The sequence below is a fragment of the Neodiprion pinetum genome, chromosome 2 (assembly GCF_021155775.2).
Source record: "Neodiprion pinetum isolate iyNeoPine1 chromosome 2, iyNeoPine1.2, whole genome shotgun sequence".
Taxonomy (NCBI): Eukaryota; Metazoa; Arthropoda; class Insecta; order Hymenoptera; family Diprionidae; genus Neodiprion; species Neodiprion pinetum.
In genome coordinates this window covers 25593146-25614784 of record NC_060233.1, presented here as the reverse complement: position 1 = coordinate 25614784, position 21639 = coordinate 25593146, and the positions used below count along the sequence as shown (strand labels likewise).

General features: G+C 34.4%; 2 protein-coding genes and 1 long non-coding RNA gene across 12 annotated transcripts in view; 1 reads left to right on the top strand and 2 right to left on the bottom strand.

Moving 5' to 3' along the window:
• Window positions 1–21: 21 nt before the first annotated feature.
• Window positions 22–3725, bottom strand: LOC124211170 (uncharacterized). The gene is made up of 3 exons (XR_006881414.2): window positions 3596–3725; window positions 2875–3455; window positions 22–2741 (listed from the first exon to the last, which is right to left on the bottom strand). It is a non-coding gene; the product is annotated as an uncharacterized lncRNA (long non-coding RNA).
• A 748-nt stretch (window positions 3726–4473) lies between these two features.
• LOC124211163 (uncharacterized) lies at window positions 4474–6192 on the bottom strand. 4 transcript variants are annotated; one of them, XM_046609964.2, is made up of 5 exons: window positions 6149–6192; window positions 5970–6051; window positions 5511–5753; window positions 5268–5443; window positions 4752–5064 (listed from the first exon to the last, which is right to left on the bottom strand). In XM_046609964.2, the coding sequence occupies exons 2-5, from the start codon at window positions 6029–6031 to the stop codon at window positions 4967–4969; spliced, it is 579 nt and encodes a 192-aa protein (XP_046465920.2). In that variant the 5' UTR covers window positions 6032–6051; window positions 6149–6192; the 3' UTR covers window positions 4752–4966. The 4 variants fall into 4 exon arrangements, 3 of the variants coding, with proteins under 3 accessions (XP_046465923.1, XP_046465920.2, XP_046465922.1); XM_046609967.2 differs by lacking the exons at window positions 4752–5064; window positions 6149–6192 and adding an exon at window positions 4474–4725 and having other exon boundaries at window positions 5970–6140; XM_046609966.2 differs by lacking the exon at window positions 6149–6192 and having other exon boundaries at window positions 5970–6140.
• A 176-nt stretch (window positions 6193–6368) lies between these two features.
• TFAM (mitochondrial transcription factor A) overlaps window positions 6369–21639 on the top strand; it is a 126516-nt gene continuing 111245 nt past the window's right edge. For 4 of the 7 annotated variants that reach the window (XM_069133918.1, XM_069133916.1, XM_069133917.1 and 1 more), the window contains exons 1-4: window positions 6374–6664; window positions 9033–9414; window positions 11590–11685; window positions 14769–15549. In XM_069133918.1, coding sequence (XP_068990019.1) covers window positions 6594–6664; window positions 9033–9414; window positions 11590–11685; window positions 14769–14981 — 762 coding nt within the window. In that variant the 5' untranslated portion in view covers window positions 6374–6593 and the 3' untranslated portion in view covers window positions 14982–15549. Of the gene's footprint in view, window positions 6665–9032; window positions 9415–11589; window positions 11686–12983; window positions 13082–14768; window positions 15550–15916; window positions 18381–21639 lie in introns of those variants that run through there. The other 3 variants (XM_069133920.1, XM_069133914.1, XM_069133919.1) reach the window with 3 other exon arrangements.

Sequence of the window (21639 nt, the reverse complement as noted above, 5' to 3'; positions counted from 1 at the left end):
TTTACTTTTTCGAAACATTAGAGAGCATTGCGGTTTCATGTTCAGACCATAAACAATAAGTAATATATGACAATTTGATAAATGAATATTGACAAACTATGGTTATTTGATAACAATTAGGTACAGCTACAAGATTTAATTTTAACCGAACAAAGAGTGAATATTTGCAACCTAAATTGCACATTTATCTACTTTACAAGATGAATCTATAGTTATTGATTTAACTAGCTAATCTTCGATAGAGTAACAAATGATAGTTTAACTATAATCACAAAAACTGAAAATCAGCACTCTAAAGTAATAATAAAAGAATATAATTGGTAGAGGAAGAAGCCTTTTTAGTAGTTGAGTTTCCTTTTTTTTGTATGTGAATTGCACCATAATGTACCTTTCACATTCTCACGTAAGTTTGCACTTTTTTAAGGCTTATTTTCATCTTTAGTGAATCAGATAATCGAAGTATTTCTCGTTGTACATTCAAATGAACAAATTTCGGTGTAAAGTACTTCTTAGTATTGAATCTTGGTTTTTGGATTTTTTTAAAATGAAACTTGACTATGTTTCGAAAGTTTCTATCTTGCGATAAGTGAATAATTTTGTTTTGTAACAATTTATTTTCAATGCATTATTTGTAATGGACCTCGAACATCAAATTTCATTACAGTGGATTTATTTCATACGTGGTTCGTTTGACTACGAATACAAGTTTTATATATTTATGTTGCTCAATGAAAAGAAACTACGTTTACAATAATAATTCACGTTTTAGTCACATATTACTGGTTTTACTATTTTCGAATATCCGATGATAAAAAGGTTGTTGGTAATCGCTGCTCCTAACTTTAAATATCTCGACATTATCGTTTTACAGCAGTTAGGAAAGTACTTAAGGTGAATGTACTAGTGATCGGCCACTAGTTTTCTTTTGTTTTATCTCCTGCTAGAATTGGGTGTACATTTCTTTAACCAGAAAAGTTGTTGATTAAACCGAAACTTATCCATTTCATCCATACTTATCATCTTGTTTTGAAAAATTTTCGTAACCACATATTTTTATAACTAATTACGTACAATGTTTTATTAGTTTACATCTATACTTCCATGACATAATTACTTTTTCAATGGGTTGACAGGTAATAAATTTCCATAACGAAATAGCTGTGACCAACCATTAATAGTGGTTAACCACTGAGTGATCATTTACTGAGCCTACTTTTTAAAGTAGCCGACCACTATAGCACATTCCCTACATATCGGGGGGACTTCAAAAAATCCTAGTGCAGAGATTCCGTGTCAGTCGGAATTGATGAAAATGTATGCATTGAATCACTTGATACCAAAAATCATTGTAAGAAAACACTATATGTACATAAATGTCTTCATCCTTCATCAAAATACATTTAAATAACATACTACTGATACGCATAATTGAAACTTGATATAACATTCGGAGTGATATATAAGCAGTGAATACTGTCTACTTTTGACACTCAACTATACCTGTGCTACTGAACGCTGCTGCTGCTGCGTAATTGCAAGCGAAGGAGTGGCAACTGCTATCTAATATATTTTACAAATTTATTTATTACTCGTTCTTTTACATAAACTACTTTTTTTAGATATTGGTAACTTCGACATGCAAAGTATTGTTTTGGTTATTCCAAATCATGATTTTGTTGATCATGGTTATTTTAAGATGGTTTATTCGCAGCGTGCAGCCTGGTAAGAGACTTTGTAGACTGTCAAACCAAATTTACTTGATTACATAAGCATAAACTTGGGATTCAGAAGACTACTAGTTCTACGTCTTGCCTCGTCGAGAGCTCTGCAATTCATCAAACTAATTTGAACTAGTCTAATAATTTATTACAGTTTACTAATTTGTATATTTTGACTTAGTTAAGATTTTGGAACACGCGAAGATTATTTTCATCCATTATACTATACACATTGAATCAGTGTGTAAAAAAGCTTACTTGCAAGAGTTTCAAGCTACTCAAATTTCTTAATTATTCAAATATTCATCATGTAGTATTGATAATAACACCAAATTAAGTTTTCGATTAAAGTTTATCCATCAAAACTTCAAGTAAATCTTGTTATTAAATCAGGCACTATGAAATAAAAAATTTTGAATAAGAAACATCACATCGCACAATACTTGATAGTAGAAAGCTAATCAACATCAAACGTAAGAATAATCTTTCATCTTGTGAACTGGTACTTCGAGGTGACTAACATTTAACTGAATGAAATTCAACATACGTGAAGATTTGTTTTTGCATCTGTATTAAGTACTATAATTTTACAGAAAGACTTAATTTTAAATTCTGAAAACTTGAAAATTTAAAACCTTGGTAATGGGAAATCTGCCGGGGGCGTGGCTTCTCCTTGCGGCAGAAGCAGTAACTATTCTAAAACGCATTTTTAAATCAGCTTTCGTGTTCTTATGTGAAAGCGTGTATTTATTTACAGTTATTAAACTCGAATTTTCAAAAAAAATTCAATAAAATATGAAAATTTCAATACAAGAAATTTGTGAGTTTGCAAATACTCAGCCTAGTCATAAAAATTTTATTGGTGGTGAAGATATACTTGATGCGGGACATCTAATGAAATGTGGCCTACAGCAATCAGATACTAGTTGTGATAATGAGTATAAAATAATTGCATTCTGTCTCCAAACTTCTCGTTTAAAAGATCCACCGCATGAAATTGTGGGTGCAATATCGCAACATTGGCTGCAATGAAAAATAAAATTTAATGTTTATTGTTTTTTATTTTTTCTGATAAATATTACACTACAAAAAATTTCATTTCATATTGATGATAAACAAATAATTATGAAATGAAATTCTATAGGTAATTACTTACATGTTGGTATGAAGTCATTTTTGGTGAAATGTAATGAAAACACTTTTTTTGACTGTGTAACCTCATTCCCAATTTTCAATGCTTTTATCCAAGCTAATCGACGATCAATTACTTCATCTTCACCAAATTTATTTTTGATTACTACAAAACTAGAATTTGCCGAAGGAAAAGTGTAAAATCGAACTGTATTGTTCTTACTAGACTTGCTATTACACCCATACACGCAGCAGAAAGTTTTATTTTTATTTTCTCGTGGTGGAAACTTCATGATTAAATTTTTTGATCAAATATTGAAATTTAAGATCTTTTTAAGTAATAACTAAGCTTATAGATAATAATTGATTACTTAATATTTAAAAAAAAGTTTAACACTTTTAAACTACATTTCTCACATATTATATTTGGTATCAGCAGTTTAAGCTTGACCTGCATAGAGTAGTTTATATTTGATCCGTCAGGTAGCGTATCTGAGTGGATGATTTCCCAAAAGCGATATTACAAAACAACCTTTGATGCACCATAAAGTTGTACGAAGAATTCTGTGGACAAATTCTACCATCATGGTCTAAGGGACCACTAGCCTGGAAATTACCAACGATACCAGGGTTAGTAACAATCAAGTTGTCTCGAAAAAGTAACTTTCAATCCAGTCAAAAGTGCCTGATCAGAATTAATTATTGCATAGTAATTAAACGACAAGTACTATCACACTCTTATTCACCTCATCAGATATAGACTTAGAAGAAAGATATAGCTTTCAATTAGATCGCTGCATTTGGAATTTCTTTGTTTCTTGAAAGTGATGAAAAATCTTGTAGTTCGGGATGTATCCGCAAGCGATACCAGCGCCTGGCTACGAATAGCAGAGATGAGTAGGGAAGTGGTGGCGGTAAATTATGAAAGAAATTATGGGCCTATATCTATAGCTGTTCCACTTCCACTGCTCCGTTGTCTCCCACCATGACGCCGATCGATAAGAGAGAGCAGTACTCTCGATATATCTCTGTCCTCTATATGTAATTGTCTGTGCTTCTTATAGGAGCGCACAGTCTATCTTTATGGCCGTGTTCGTAAATTGACTGCCAGTACTAAAAATTCCCTAGGACAGAGAGAGAGCTGTCCATGAACTCGGCAGCGCAAAAGAGATAAAAGATAGCTGACAGTACTGTCAGTCAATTTTCGAACACGGCCTACAAGTCTACGACACTGCCATAGGCATGTAAGAATAGACCGCGCGAGCTCGAAAGTAGCCCGTTAGTGAATGCGATAGCGGGACAGAAAGAGTAAGCTGCATATGGGCCCATACTGCTATCTTTGTCTAATCGCATGCATGCGCGCTTCGCATTCTCTCGTAGTGTAGTATACTGGCATCACTGATATATATATACACTGGATTGGATATTACCGTATACTCTACGTGTAAGCTCGTGTGTCCAATTGAACACTTGAATTTCCGCCATCTTGTACAGAAAGTTGTCACAGAATGCGCGCTAGATTTGAACTGCGTAAAATATGCTATTTAAATCTAACGATATATTCGTCACACAAAAAAGTTTTTGACGAGTAAAATAATGTTTGATACATTAAATGAAGAACAAATCATTTTTTCGAAGGTATATTATTATTTACAATTATATGATGTAAAAGATCATTAAATAATATGACGAAAAACTTGTATTTAAGCGTGATTTTTCTTTATGTTCAAAAGAAGTCCTCAATTCTAAGAAGTTTCCGTCCATTATCCTTTATCCTATGGTGGGCTGAATTTCATACGGATTATTCAAAAATTTGTATAACACTAATTCAACCGTTAGGGAATCCATTTACCATCCATTGATCATCAAAGTGGAGCTTAAGACATGTAAAAAAAGTTTTGAATTAAATTATATCATATTGGGTGAGTAAAAACTTTATTCAAAAATATGGAGAATAAAACATTCCTTGCAAACGTTAAGGAATTTTTATAGAGTTGCGTGCGATAAACCACAACAATATAATTAGTAGTATCAATCCACAATCCATTCACATGAAGAAAAAGTTACAAGCACAATCAAAAGAAAATAAAAAAGATGTACATATCTGAGCATGCAAATCAGGTACAAATGTGTAGGTGCTCATGTAATTTGGTTACATTCACTGTGGTGGGCCGATCGGATTCATCCTGAAATTCGGTCTGCTGCAAGTTTTCACCTACAGATAAGTTACTAATAAATAACGACAATGGAAATACACAGAAATGTGTCACACACGATTTTTCTGTAACAGAGCACTTTATAATCTGTAGGTAATTAACCGCTTCGACGACATTGACGCAATAGTGCATCACATCAACGTGTCTTTATGCACACTGAGTTTTCTCTGACCTAAAAGGGATTAATAGTTTCAGATCTTACCAAATAACGTTGGGATACTGCCTTTTCGTAAAGTTATATAATTTTTACTTTTCTTCTGAAAGCAAGAGAGTTCAAAGTGGTCGGAACACAGAAAGCTATCACTTGATGGAGACCACGGACCAATGTTTATATTTGCGATCCACTGCTTCATAATATCAGGTTCATCCAATGGGAACCTACATAACAAGCAAAGTTTAAATTTATTAATTCACACGTTATGTTGCATTGAGTAACGGTACTTACTTGAAGAATGAATAGCCACGTCCATATTCCCTTAATCGGTGACAAGATGAACACTCTGATTTTGGGTTGTCAAATATAGTTGGTACACTGTTCTTTTTCAATGTAATTAGGAATCCTGTCCTATCAGAGCAGTCATTTGTAAAATGAGCCGAACACAATGTGCTATTTCGGTTTGGCTTCCAGTCCTTCCTCTTCATTTCTTTTAACCACTGCTGAAGGTGCAACACATCTTTCACGGGAAATCTACATATCGAATTATAATTTAATCCCTGAGTCAATAATACCCGAGTTTTCAATTTCAATTATAATAAGATCGGTTCATAATTCAAATATTGTGAATTTTTACTGACACGATTCGTACGTTATAATACTCGTTAAATATAATTAGTAAATACTTCGTATGCTGACATAACCTCTGCAAGTTATCATTTGCAGAACGCTTCAGCGTTGTATACTCACTTGTGAAATGATCGCCCACAATATTTTGATTGCTTTGTTTTGCAAAAAACGCAGGTACTCATTGTTACCTCAATAATTGTTACTGTAATTTTCCAACACAATCGATTATATACACATACATATATCACGTATATATTTATATATATCTGAAGTGACAAGAATCTGTACAAAATGGCTACCGTTCAATTGGCGTGACGGCACCACGCTTAAATCCAATCCAGTGTATATATATATCAGTGACTGGCATACACGACTCGCGTGTCCCGCGCATGCGCGATTAAACAAGGTTAGAGGTGGGCCTATATGCAGCTTTCTCATTCTACCGCGTTATCGCCTTCTCAGCCCGCTCACGCGGTCTATTCTTATGAGTCTATGGACACTGCCGCGCAGTCTATCTCTATAAATCTATGGTTTCGGAACACACCCGCTATGGGTGCATACATACGTGATATATACACACACACGTCCATACATACATGGCGTGCATGGCTGAGGTCGCCTTAGGTATTCGCGGCTTGGTATGGCTTAGTACCCTTAGTACGTATTGTACATATCTACCGGAACAGGGATATAAACAGGAAGAAGAGTAGCAGTTTCTTGTGCGAATGAAGATCCGATTCAACCATGGCCATGAATGGGAATTTTTTCAAACTTTGTAACGTAATGGGACCTTATAGGAATCTTTTGTCATCAAGGTATTCATCATATACTATAAATAATTTTCATAACCTTCAAACCGCTGGTATAGTCAGAAATGGAAATAAGAAGTAAGCTATACGATTGATGTTGCTTTTCTAAGGTGCGTGGCGATTGGCTGATTTTTATTCTTATCTCGTCGTTCGTCTCATTGTGCCAGGGTCTTTACTTTTGCCAAGTTATAAAATGATACAATCATAACCATTATCGTAGTCAACACTTCATGTATCACTCACCTATTCCTTCTGTTATTGGGTAGATTATTATTTTCATAATTAAACCATTTTTTTTTCCATGATACTCCTGTTTAGAAAATTCATTCGCAAAATAATGCTTAGCCAACGTCATCAATTTCAATAAACATTTTCATTAGCTGCAACACTGCATCGCATAGCATCATACGGAGAGTCTACTCTGATTCTTTCAAACACATATTCGCACAGTAACTGGTTGAAGAGCGATTGTACACAAGTCACACATAAATCATGCTACAATGTCGCCTACCCTAATCAAGTCGAGATTAATATGTATTTTGAAATACTCTGAGGGCTACAGATATGGACAGTGAATTTCTTACCTCATCGAGAATGACCAAGAATAATCGATTATTTTTCCCAACTAATTGAGTATAATTGATTATTGCTTAAATTTGATTATTTTTTCTCACAATCGGTTTTTGTTTTTACCCCTGTGAACGACACAATGCAATATTAATTTACGTAGTTAAAGTATGAATTATTGTCATTGTCTTATTTACTAAGTACCTTCGTGGTATAGTACGTGAAAGGTAAAGGAATATTCAAAAGTTTTTTTACACCTGAAATTGAAAAATATTTGGAATGAAAGTGTAAATTATCAAAAAACTTTTTCGCTGTCATGATTGGCGTTCCGCACATGTTTTCCCCATCTTCTGCGACCACCTCTTGCCTGTACCTGCTAACTTTTCAACATTCCTTATAGTAACGTTATAGTCTCTATCCTATTCTATTTCCATCCAGCTTTAAGCCACTAGCTATCTCCCTTACTCCACTAATCCCCACTAATCTAGATTTTCGTACCTTTCGTGCACTCGTACTCTGTGCCTCGAGTCTCTATTAATCCACCATTCATCAAGTACACTTCAATTCCATCCTTCGTCAAATCAACTTCTAGTCCAATGTCCGATAAATACACTTCTATTTTACTTCTATTTGTTTATTATTTTATTCTACTTTCAATGGTTTTGAGAATAGCAAACCAATTAATTAAATTCTCATTAACAGATTTTGTCATTATTATTTGCAGCTAATCTGTCTGTTGTATTTAGCAACAAATAATAACATAAATGTAATTTGAAGTCAAGACTAATTGCACAGGCACAGAACTCAAGTGAAATTACGATACCCAGGAAAATAATATTTTGAGGGTTCTCTAGATGTTAAAATATGCAAATTTATTGAAAACTCAACTTTTTATGTACGCGGTGCATATCATAACTGTCTCGCTTTCCTGAAAACATAGAATCAGGAAGTTGAAAGAGATCTGGTTGTAGAACCCTTGGTTTACTGTTTTAAGATTAATTTTAAATTGGCAGTAGATTAATTAATATAGCATAAATCAATTCAAACCTTGCGATCCTTTAGCAAATTTATGCGAGCACCAGAGTATTTCACTTCAGGGCAAATAGTGAAGTGTATTTCAACCAATTTAAATGCCTGTTCCCACAGCCTGTGCCTGTCAATTAGCGGAAATTATTTTATACGTAATTAATATCTGTAAGTTACATAATTCCTATACAGATAAGGCAGAAATTAATGACGTTTGCATAATGAATTGTCGAACTAAAATTCATTACTTTGCCGTTTTACAATAGCTTTGAAGGTGTTGAGTTTGCAAAATGTGCTTACTTTCAGCTGGGTGTGGTTCACGAAATCTTAGACAATCCTGAGGTTGTGCAATCATTAGTTTTAGCAAATCTCCATATAGTTTTAGTTTCTAATATCATTATAATAATGCACTTTTAGGGAAACTTGGAATTTTGCAAAATTGGATTGCCTGAAATTCAGTAAATTGTGATACAGTATTGGCATACTCATCGTGCAAACACTACTTTTTCAAAGTTATTCTGAAGTAGAAAAATAGCCATTCTGTGTTTATCGTTTCATTACTTTGACGTTATTAACTTCGATTTCATTCGTTCTTCATTCTGTCATTTTATCAAGTACATTTTTGTACCTAAATATCCCCAATACTTGAATCGTAGTGCTGGATCAATCCATTGCGTTTGTTGATTACCCTAGGATTACCAAAGTATAAGCGGGGACTAACTACTCATTAATAAAACTGGCATGACTGCAGTTGTCAATCTACTCTCCGTTATTCTTCCAGATTCATTTTGCCCAGCTATCAGCCAGTAGCAACGTTGAAGCACTCTTTAGAAGAGCGACTAGGATTATCACCGAAACCAAAACGTCCATTATCTGTATATTTCACTTTCATGCAACAACTGCGGCCTATGTTGAGGCAAAAGTATCCCGATCTCAAATCGCCGGAAATAGTAGCAATGATTGCAAAAGAATACAAAAAAATGGATCCTAGTCAAAAATCAAAATTGGAAGAAGAACGTAAAAACCTTTATAAGGAATACAGCAAAGCAATGATAAATTACGAAAATTCGATCACAGATGAACAGAAGGAACTGATTAAAAAAGCTAAACGCGATGAAGCAGAGAAAAAGCTCAAACGAATGGAAAGAAAATCACGATCACAGGTACAATTCATAGTTAAGAAGATGCTGTAGTCTAGGTGGCCAACTTGATTAGACCCAAAATCTACCGTTTACTATCCAGACTCTGTGCAATTTACCAATCTCAAATCTTTACCACAGAATTAAATGAAATATTTTTTGACATAGTTATGTATTTTTCTTTGCCTTGTCGCGATCGACAAGCCTAATAGCCGCGATCAACCGGGTGGCCATCCCTACTATAGTCGGTGTTTACCGACCAAGTGAAATGTCATTGATTTCAATTGTTATTAAATTCTATGCATTACAGATATGCAAATATTACAGCTAGCACAATACCATATGCAGTGCTAAATAAAATATTTGAAAACTTTCTCCTTTCATGCAAAAATACCGCATTATTGCTACATAAAAAAAAGAAAATTTCTGTATTTACGTGTGGCAATATCTACAAAATTCCACTAGCTGCAAATTTTTTGGATCAATGACACTTAAACTCTTATAATTTCCAAGATTAATGCCATTTAATGTCGTCAGTAACGACTAATTATAGCACTGTGTTAAGGTAACTCTACCATCGGCTTTTGTTGAAAAGGATTTATTATGTAAGTCGTAAATAATAATACGATGTAAAATGAATTTAGGGAAGCCACGGAGAAAAATATTTATACGATTTCAAATATCAGAAATAACTGCATAGTGATTTGACTCTGGTCGTCAAAGTTATGGAAGATGTGGCAATACGATACTGTTAACGTCATTGACTATTAATCGATTCGCACCGCTTCAGTTAAGAAAGTTAGGCTGTGTAACTATGATGTTGTCAAAAATACCTAGCCTTCGTGAACGCACATTCTTGGTTATTTTCAACTTTTTATTCGCTAATTTCTTTTCAAAAGAATCGCTAACCTTAAGTTCTTATACGACATATAAAGAGTATATATAATTTAGTTCCAAAATAGAACCGTCTCTGAGATTTTTATCAAATTGTGTAACCTACAATATTGTCTATGGCACACCGAATGACATTTGTGTTCTATTTTAACTTAGGTTGCACTTGCATTTTTAACACGAATGTTCTCTTAAATAATCATTTGCAAAAAAAAAATAGTCTCATCTAATAATACCCCTCACCATTTTATTTGACATTCAAAGATTCAGAATTTTTGTATCAAGTAAAATGGTAACGGACCTGATCAATTTTTTAAAAGGATTGTGAGTTTGTTATCCAAATTTTTCCCAATACAATTTCTCCTCAAAATCGACTGAAACATGTCCTGAAGTCTAGCAGCATAAATGACAAATCTCTTCTATATTTTGTAAAAAAAAATTGTCATTTCAGTCAAAACATATATAGATATAAACACATGTAAAACCTTTTTTGTGAACTTTCTGAAAGTAATTTTTTCTCGTTTGCAAAACAAATCAACCTTAATTTTAATGAAGAAATCGAAAGTCCTGAAGACTTAATGGGCCGTGAAGTTCATGATGTTCAGTTTTGCTAAATCATTGACCAATGCTGTTCGATTTACCCTGTATATACCACAAAACGAAAAAGTCCGCCTCATTTATCAACACTATATTCTTTTCTTCTTCTGATACTTATTAATATCATGGTAATGTTTTATTCGGTGTCGTAGGACAGCCAGAAGAAATAAAGTCTTATTTTACATTTCGGCCCTTTGAGGAGGGCCCCTCTCAGAAGTGTAATATTTTTTTTACTTACAATCAAATTTAATTTTATACATTATAATATAAATCGCGATGAATAACTACAAAATCAATTCAACTGTACTGACATTAGACATACACAAAACCAAGAATAAAAATAAAAAAAATAATAACACGCTCTTCGAAAACAAATCATGTCCGGGAGAGAAAAGCCAGGTCGTCAACTACAATGACAACAAATTATGTTAGATTTATGGGTCTTGTCAACCAACAACCAATGACTAGAAAGACAACAATTTTTTTGTTTGCAACTTCTTTACTGGAAGATTAGAAGACAATCACTTTTGTACACATAATCTCAAAGAAGTCATTGTTGAATATACCATGGATGTTACGTATTGAAACATTTTTGAAAGAAGTCAGATCTTGCAAGCGTTCAATGTGACATGGAATGTGTTAATTGTTAAGACTGCAAATGTTTCTGTTTAGTCGAATATCACTTTATTCTTATTCTATACATTTTTTCAGCAATTAAAAAGTTTGGGAATCCCAACAAGACCACCATCGGCCTATAGTTTATTTGCTCGTGCAGCAGCTGAAAAAAGAGGATCTATGAAGATTAGGGTAAGATCATATAAGTTTTCTAATGCATATTTTCTAATTGCTTCTCTAGTTTGAAAAATTATCAATCATAATTCTTGAAGAAATATTTAAGGTAGTAGTCCGGTGTGACGACCGAAATTTAGACGTTTTTTCATGATTTTTTTTTAAAAAGTAAATAAAATGCTATCGTTTTAAAGTTTTTACATGTTTTTATTGGTGTTTTGAAGTATATAAAAAAAATTTTTTGAAGTTAATCTTACATTAATTTGTTTAAAATTTTTGACGTCAATATGGAGTCCTCAAAGAAAAGATGAGTTGGTTCGGGGAAACACACAGCCTTCCAAAGTCATCTGAAATAAAAAATTCAAAGAGATTATTATTCTGTAGACTTCATTTTAGGTCCCGAACCTTAAATATACATAAAAATAAAAAAACAAAAACAAAATGGCGGACTTGTGAAAAAAGTTCTCAAAATCTAATTTTTTTTCTTCATAAATTGTTTAAATAAAATAGTTTATAATTAAAAAATTAAATGTTTTAAAGGTTCGGCATCTAGATATGTGTGTCTAGAATAACGGGTTAAATTTTTAGCTAAATCGGTTGAATAGTTTTGAGTCAGTGATTCCCCGAACTTTCGAAAACATGGTTTTGAGAAAAACGCTTTTAAAGTTTTGACAACAGATTTTTTTCAATAAAATTATACTTACATTAATCAGGTATGCCTGGTGCATAGAGCAGTCCTTCCGTTTCCTCAAAGTTGTCATTTTCAGCAGCTTTTAGAGCTCTACGTAAAGTTCTGGCTTCTTTGCAGTTGGCTTTTTAAGCACAATATTAGCAACAGATTTGACAGCGACGCTTTCATACACACGCTTTCATACACACTACGGCGCGCTCTCTTATTTTAGCTATAACTTTAAGAATAATTAAAATTTATGTCTGAAATTTTTATAGCATATTTTTAAGATGTTTTTCTTCCGAAAAATGTAAAAAAAAAAAAATCGATTTTTTGAACCCGTCACACCGGGCTACTACCTTAATCTTATTGAATCAATACTGAAATATCAAAGTTTAAAAAAAAAAAAAAAAACCATCCAACCTCAACTTTGTCCTAGAAAAGTCCTGAAATAGTTTGATTCCTGCTGGAAAATTTGACATGATACACTTTCGATTGAAAACTGCAATATTTCATCCGTAATACGCGACCTTCTTGTGGAAAATATAATTCATCAGGCCTCCAAAGTGTGTACATAATACCTACACATGTGTAAATTTCTTTTTTCAACACCTTACCAACTCACCTTATTCTTAAAAACTCAAAGGAAGACGAAATTAAGATCCTAGAAATTTTCAACTAATAGTCCTAGAAACTTCTGGAATACTCCTGGAATTTGAAGTCTCGATTGCAGTAGACACCCTGGTGGGTAGAAAAATATTATACAATCGAGTTAATATCAAAGAACCATTTGTTTGATCGATTTTATGTAATATTATACAGTACGAAAAAAGACAGTTTTTGTTGTTCAAAATTCAAGATGAAAATATTGTTCCAAATGACGTACAAAGAATGCTATCCAATTTTGAGGTCTTAATATTTATATTTATAGGTGCATCATTGCGCTGTTCCATTTCACATTTCAATAACATGGGAAATTTTTTTGTTTAACTCTGACATTTTATAACTCCACAACACATTAATGTACTGACAAGACCAGAACAAATTTTTGTAGGGAATTGAACGCTATACAAAAAAAGTCAGTCATCATTTTATGATAAATCTACTTTTTCAAAAGTTATTTATGGTCAAAGTTCAACAAAGAATCTCAAATAACCTTTACTGCTCTATTTAAAAAAAAAAAAAACCAAATCCACTTACGGATAATCTGACACTCTCATCTTCTTTTCTCCTTAGATCCTTACAACTGTTGTAAGGTTTTGTGACTTTACCTCACACTTTTGGTTTTCGTGATATTTGACTGAATTGATTGAAATGAGACACCCTGTATATAAAACTCAATGTCTCTCTACCTGCCTGTCTGTCCATACGTTACCATATAACTCCAGAACTACTGAACCGATTACGAATCTTTTTTTCTATGGATAGCTACATCTCTCCAGATTTTTAGCTATATTTCGTTACAGCCAGATCAATAGTTTTGGAGATATAAGGATATTTGTAAGCCAAGTCGAAACGGGATCGCACACTTATCCGAACGCTGACTTAACTTTTGTGGATATTAAAAAGTTATGCTCAAGAGTTTTCAACGTCTCGATGAGCTCTATAAAAGCATATGGCTATGTCTAATAGTTTTGCGACAAAAAGTATTTGAAAATATTAGCAGGTGGAGCTGCATCGAGCTGCTAATCTTGAATAAAATTGTTAATAAACAGCAGTATCATAAAATTGGTACACTCGCAATGTATGTGTTTCATAAAAATGCAAAAAAAAATTTTACCTTTTTCCTACTGACGAAATTAATAATATAATTCGAAGAAAATTTTCGACAAATTTTTAAATGTTTCGAAAACTCCGTAGATATTGAAATTTGCAACTTTATTCAATACAATCTCAGTAAACAAAAAAAGATTAAACCGTATCAAACAGATATGTTTTGATGTCCTACAATCCGAAATTCGTCACGCATTGAACAAGATTAAAAAAAGAAGATCTAAGAGTAAACGATATTATAAAAGTGCTATTGCCATTCACAGATTCGTATGAATTCAAAACGTTGTAGTATGCAAACAGAAACGAATGAATTGAATTGTTTGAGATGTGTTAAATTTCATTCGAGGTTCATTTGAATGTGTTCAAAAGAATCATTTAGAAGTGGAATGAAACGAAATTGTGTATTACAGAGTGGATCAAATTGAAATTGCGTTACAATTCGACCATGAATAAATGGAAAGAAACCAAATCAGTAGACATATGTACATTCGAAGCATTTTAATGAATAATTCGAATTGATCTTTACATCATGCAATCCTCTTGTAAAATTCGAATTGGTAGACATCAAAATGCAATTTTTTATAGGACGTAGCATAGGACGGAGATTGAGTTTTGACATTGAATTTTATCTCCATGTGAATTACTATTTTTTTTCCAGGACTGGCAGACAAATATGCTGCAAAAGTGGAAGGCTTTGTCTGATGAAGAAAGGCAGGCATATGAAACTGAAGCAGCTAAATCTATGAAAGAGTTTAAGGAAAGTATGAGATTATGGAAAGAGAGAATGAAAGAGAGGGGTGAAGATGAATCATTGTCACTTGCGAAGAAGCTCGGTTCAGGTAAAACAGGATCGAAGCATTGTTCAGAATAGCATGATGCGTGTCTCACCCGATCACACGACTTTGTCAGTAAGGTCAATGGCATGTATTCTGGGCCAAAATCGGAAATAACACCCCAGGGCTGGGACACGAGCCTGCATAATAGTATAGAGCAGAGTGAGAGCTTGGCGAATGATTCATGTATTGAAAAGAAAAATGTAGTGAAGAATTTTAACAGTGTAAGTAATAGCACGCACGGCGATGAAGCTACGAAAACAACATTTTTATCGTGCACACAAACTGACATGGAACAGAAAACATTGATACAAAGTGACAATTTCTCACAAAGTGCCACAACAAGTCATAAAAAGTGCATTGATGTGGAAATCACGGAAGATGAAACTCAGAAGAAAACCATACCGCAGCAGCAAACTTTATTGGAAGAATTAAAAACTGATGGAAAATCAGTTCATCCTCAGGGAGGAAGTGAAAATGAGCCTAGTACAAATGATATTCAACTCAAACCTATCGATCCAGATCATACTTCACATCAAATAAATGCCCGTCATACGTTAGAAGCCCTTAAGTCTAAGCTCACCAGTTTGACGAACAAACTCACGAGTAAGTTACACAGAGAGTATATTTATTTTGGTGCAATTGCTGTCGCCACATCAATTCTATGTTTCTATAATCTTATGTATCAGCCTTAGTTAACTTTACCTCACGTCAGGTTTGCCTGAATGTACATACATATATATTTTCGTAGTTCCTTCTTATTTTAACATCAATTTTATTATTTTAATTAGTGATACCTTGTAACAGTTGCAACAAAGGTAATCGCTATTATCACGTGGTATTAGGTATGTAGAATGTCACAAACTAAGCAATTTGTTAAGTACTATTTTATATGACATTTTCACACGCACTTGAATTAATAGCTCAGGTAAGAGAAAATAGTGAATTACATATTTTCGAACTGACATTACAGATTCAAATTTATCTCATGATGTAAGTTACGAAAACGGAAACATCGGAATCAGATAGGCTACTCCGTCAGAAACACGAATTCATTTGGTGATAATAAATGGAAATAAAATTATACGTATCGAAAAGTGCCAAAAAATAACAGTATTAAACGTTTTATCAAGACCCAATTAACTTTTTTCTTAGAGAACTCAGAAAATTGAAACAAAGCAACTGTCCAAAATTAGAAACAGACATTTCTTGGTGAAAAGTATTTTCCGAAACTTTCAGAAACTCCTGCGAATATACTTAATTTCTAAATTCCTGATAGTTTTTCAGTTTCTCTTAGAAATTTTGCGACATAATCTATGGAAAACAAAATTTAATACCGGCAGGTTTATGGAAACACCTTAATATTATTTTGCAAATTTCTCATTTCTCTCAGAAAATCATCCCAGATTTCCATAACGCGGTACCCCATAAATTATGCAGGAACATTGGAACTTAGAATTGTGATACAAAATGAAGTTCTGACAATATTAAAATTGGTCCGATTTTAAGTTCTAATTCGACTTGGTAGGATATCGTCATGTTACAGGATAGAGGGGGGTTGGTTCGACAAGCGGTTGTCAAACCACCTCTATAACCACCCAAAATGTTATTTGGGTAAATTCAGGTCCGGTTTCGTCGCTATCCTCGATCCGGGAATATTGGTAGGAGTGATAATAAGGTGGAGAAGGTATATAATTGTTTGTATACATGCTTTATCAGAACTGGGAAGAAGTGTAATTATGTAATTAGGTGAAGCGGATTGGGAATAGATGAAATGAATATTTAGAGAGGTTCTTGGCGTTGGTTATGTGAATTGAAGTGTATATGGCGTATACGCATCGGGAAAAACCAGAAATTTTTCCTACCGGGAAGAAATCGGGAAAATCATGTAAAATTTCCTGGTACTCCAGAATAATAAGATAAATTGTGCACAATTAGTTCACAATTCATATTTTTTAGAGAATATTTTTTCTCATTTCGCCTGGTTGAAATTGTGTACTAATATGGAATCGAATTTGGTGGTAAAAGGGCGTATAATGTTTTTTTCGCGGCAGTCGGGATGAAAGCACTCAAAACGCATATCTATAATCAAAGTAACCGAAAAAATGAATAAAGGTAAAAAGGTCTTATGTTTGCTGGATACGCTCTTTCACGTTCAAAATATATTTTTATTTATCACATTTATAAATAATATAAGGTCGCATCCGCCATTTTTGTGTTTTTTTCTTGAATGACGCCAAAACTTTCAAAAAATTAAGATTTATCAATTTCGAGAAGAATTTTGTTTTGAAATTTGGTTATTTTTATTAGTATAACATTACAAAAGGCACGATGAATACAGATTCAGAGAAACGTGTTTTGATATAGAGAATAACGTGGCTGCCATGGGACAATATATCACAAAGCGGAAAAAAGAAAAAACAGAAATATAATATATCGTGTGGATGTGGCGTCACGGACTACGTGATATGTTTAGAGCCCATGTCGACCCAACCGCGACATTTGAAAAGCAGTACTTACTTCACAAATTTTTTTTATTTTTTAAAAGATATCGGACGTAACGGCTTATGGTCGTATCCGCCAATATTTTTTCTCTCGCAAACGATTTAAAAACCTTTGAAATGTAAAGATTCGTCGATTTTAGAAAGAATGTTCAACATTTTTTATTTCTCAGAAAATAACATCGGACGTAAGGGTATAAAGTCGTGTGTGGGCGCATACGACCTTACACAATCAGAGAACGTGATTATTTTTCATAAGCTTCGTAATGAAAAGATATAACGGACAGTCTGACGACGATTTACCATTAGTTGATCCATTTTTCAATTTCAAAGTTTTTGAATATATCCTCATGTTTTTCGCGTAAATACAAAGGGGTAAAAATACGCCTTTTTACCTCTACATCTGGTATAGGGTTGTATAATGGCATATACGTTCTTATACCATTAGACACACGATGTATGTACCTGATGCCGAATAAAGGTTCTAATATATTTTAGATATAGCCCAGTCATTTTAGGAGTTTAAAATGCATGAATTCGGAACAGCAATTTTCTATCACGAATAGTCGCGGCGGAGGGGGGCGAGGAGGGGGTCATTAGTAGTTTAAATTCATATTTTCCGGACTCCACCCCTCGTCCTTCAGACGCCATATTGAATTTATGGGGTTACACCTAGTTGGCGACCGAAAAAAAGGCGTGTTTTTGTGATTCTTTTTGGAAAATTGGTTGCAGATTTCCAACTTTTCTTTTCACAGTAAAGGGTATATCTTTGAGTATGTTTCATAATTTTTTTATTGGACAAAATTCATAAATGTAAACGATATAGTGTATCGCCCGCACCGCTGATCAAAAGAGGCCTTCCGCGGTGACTACTGTAACTTCCCAACCAATCACCTGAAATCAGAAAACCAAATAAATTTAGTTTTTGTATCGCATTATCTACTCCTGAATCGAAGGATTCGATAAAATATTAATTTTTGAAAAATGAATCAAATTTTGGTGAAAAAATCACTTCATTTTCCTTGATACAAAAAACAGTATGTATCGAAAAAAAATAAATCGATACACTCGTTTTTGAGATATCGTGGTCACCGATTCTGAAAAAGTCGTTTCGAGAAAAATGCGTTAGTTTGAAGTCGGGTGTATACATAGGTAAAGTCTAATTTATTACCTCTAAATTGAATCATCGATGCCCGGCCCATACAACAATCCTGCAGACGTATCAGCCTCTAAAATTCCAATGTGATGTTGTCTTCGCGATAATCTCGCTTCGCGAGTATTAGATTGAGCGCGGCGCTCGGCCGTGTCCACGCGCTTTTCATCTTCCGTCACGTATGCGTGACAATTTCGTCCGCAGCTTATTCCCATTGCTTGCAGCATTGTCAAAAGTGAAGCACATCCTTCATTGAACATACATGCAGCGACATGGGCAGCTATGTTCACCACTATCAATCCACTCGGTAAAATCTTCGGACGTATTTTCCATATGAGTTGATTGTAACTTTCGTTATCGTTTTGTGTAAAACCACCTTTACATCTTTCCAGTAAGTTTTCATTGGAGAGTTCTGTGTAAATTGGTTTTATTGCGTCTAAAAGATTGACTGGTAGTGCTTATATAATCGCGTTGATAAGAGGCAAGTTCACCGTTCGCGAAAGCGCACTGCTAAGAGCACCAAGACTTACCTCCGCCTGGACAGTTTTCTCACGCGGATCATCATCGGTTGAACTATAATGATCAAAGGTTGCCCATATCGCTTTTTTCATATTTGCCACCGAATCTGCGTTACGACGAATGGCTAAACCATAGTATCAGGGTTCGTACGCTTTTTGGAATCTGAAATTCCCTGACTTTTCCAGGTATTCCAGCCTGAAAATACAATTTTTCCAGTAACCTTTCACGAAATATGCCGCTGATTAATGACAATTTTTTTACATATTAATACTCAATATTACCTAATAAATATCTTTCTGTCTGATCATCTATTTACAAACGACAAACTGCGATTTTGTGTAAGCGAAAAGATGAAAGAAGGTTGAATTAATATATTTGTTCAAAATAATATTACAACTTTACAGCTCTATATGTTTCGCAGGAAATAATGAAAAAACTGAAATAGGTAACGACCTTACATTCAAATGTTCGACTAGTAACTGCAGGTACTTCATGAATTAAAAGACTAGCATAAAATATTTCGATATCACAGAATTAAAGGAATACAACTTATGAGAAATTAAAATAGACGCAACACAATAAATTAAATTTTATAAATGGCACGGATTTGGTCATCCAATATCTCGGCTTCTTTGTGTGCTTCTGCCATTACTTTTCGTTTCTTTGATTGTAATTCTTTTACTATCTGGTTCGCTCTCTTTCTCTCGTTTTCTTGACGTTTTTTTTCTGTTGCCTCTTTTTTCTGATTCTCAAGATCTTCATGATATCTAGCACGAGAATTTCTCGCATAGTGGATCATGTGCTTAGTGATAGATACTTTGTCAACTCCTCCTGCACTTCGAATAGCTTCCCATATAAGTCTCTGGGCAACTAACGATTTTTCCGATTGATTCTCAACCAGACACTCACCGTTCACTGAAAATCCTCTTTCGACAGACGCGTTTCCGTGTGACATGACAAAGAGCTTTTTGAGGAATGACGTAAACTCTGAGGAAAGATTGTTGCTTACAGCCATGTTTTTCCAAAAATGGTCCAACCGCTCGTCTCTTGTGAACTCCTTTAGCTGTTCGATTACTGCTGGCTTTGCGCTTAACGCTTTAAATTCTCGTTCGATTCTATCTGCTGAGATGCCACTGATCCACTTATGAGAAACGAACTCAGTCAAGGCGGCCGAAAGTCGTTTTGAGGCGATGTTTCGAGATTCTAGGATAATTCTAGGATCACAGAAAGAAAGAGCTTTCGTCAGACGATATGTGATAGGGGATCTGTCTTGCAGTTTTCGACAAAACATTTGTAGAGACCGTAGGCAATCTTGCCTGAACAGAAGTACCTCTTTTGTATTAAAACCGTCCATTGCCCGAAACGCTGAACGAGTGTCATGTCCGATGTTGATATTTTTTGCTTCTTTTAGATTTTCCGCTTTTGAAACATCCACGTCACACACTGACGTGGACTGTTCCAATACTTCTTCTTTAACAAATCGGCCCATGATTGAAATAATTATTTCATTCAGATCAGTGTAAAGATATGGCACCATCGGTTGTTCAGTTTGATAGGCAGTCAAAAATGGCTCTACTTCAGCAGCAATAGTTTGGAAAAATGCGAGCTTAGCCCTCATAAACTTGTCCTTCATGGCCTTTTTCATCAACTCGTAACAATCGGATTTTGGTTCTTTCTTCTCGTTTTGAACTCCAGAAATGTATTTCTCTAAATTCTGCAATATCAAGCCGGCTCGTTTAGCAACGGCACCATTTTGCAGCCACCTTACTGCGCAAAATTTCATAGGAAATTGCCGGGACCCGGAGAATCGAATGTAATCCGCTCTGCGAGCCGGTACATGTGCAAAAAAATTGTAAATAGCGCGTAGTAATTGGACGATGTTCCAACCCGTTGCTTTCATGGCAGCTTTAAACGCATTATGTAGATTATGAAGCCCACAGCTTCCAATATCTAAAAGAACTGAAGTATCAGGACCATCATTTAGTTCGCTCTTTAGGTCACGTAGAAACTTGAGGTTTACGTTAGGCCCATCCATAGATACCTGAAGGAGATTCTTCATATTCAGTGAGGACAATTCCTTTTTAAAAGCAGTCAAGAGATCGGCCGACGTAGTATGACCTAGGAAAGCAGATCCAAAATATCTACTAACGGTCATGTCTTTGCTTTTGCTCCAGTACCGTAAAACAAAATCCATCTGTTCTAATTGGCATACTTTGTTTAAGCTTTCGTCAAACGATACGACATAGCACTCGTTTTGCGGTATATCATTTAGTAACTCATTTTTAAAGAACGGGGCAAGGCCGTGCAAAATTGTATAACCCATTTTGTTGGGGCCCAGTGTCATTGCTTTAGCTGTCCCATTTTCATCAAACATTAGTTTGAAAATTTCTGTGCATTTCCCTGCAGCAGCAAGGGATAGGTGGCAGAATACAGTCTGAAGACACCAGATTATCTCTGCTCGCGTAACTTTCTCCTTTTCAATGAAACGATCCATTCCCCGCTGCTTTGGTAGTATGTGCGAGA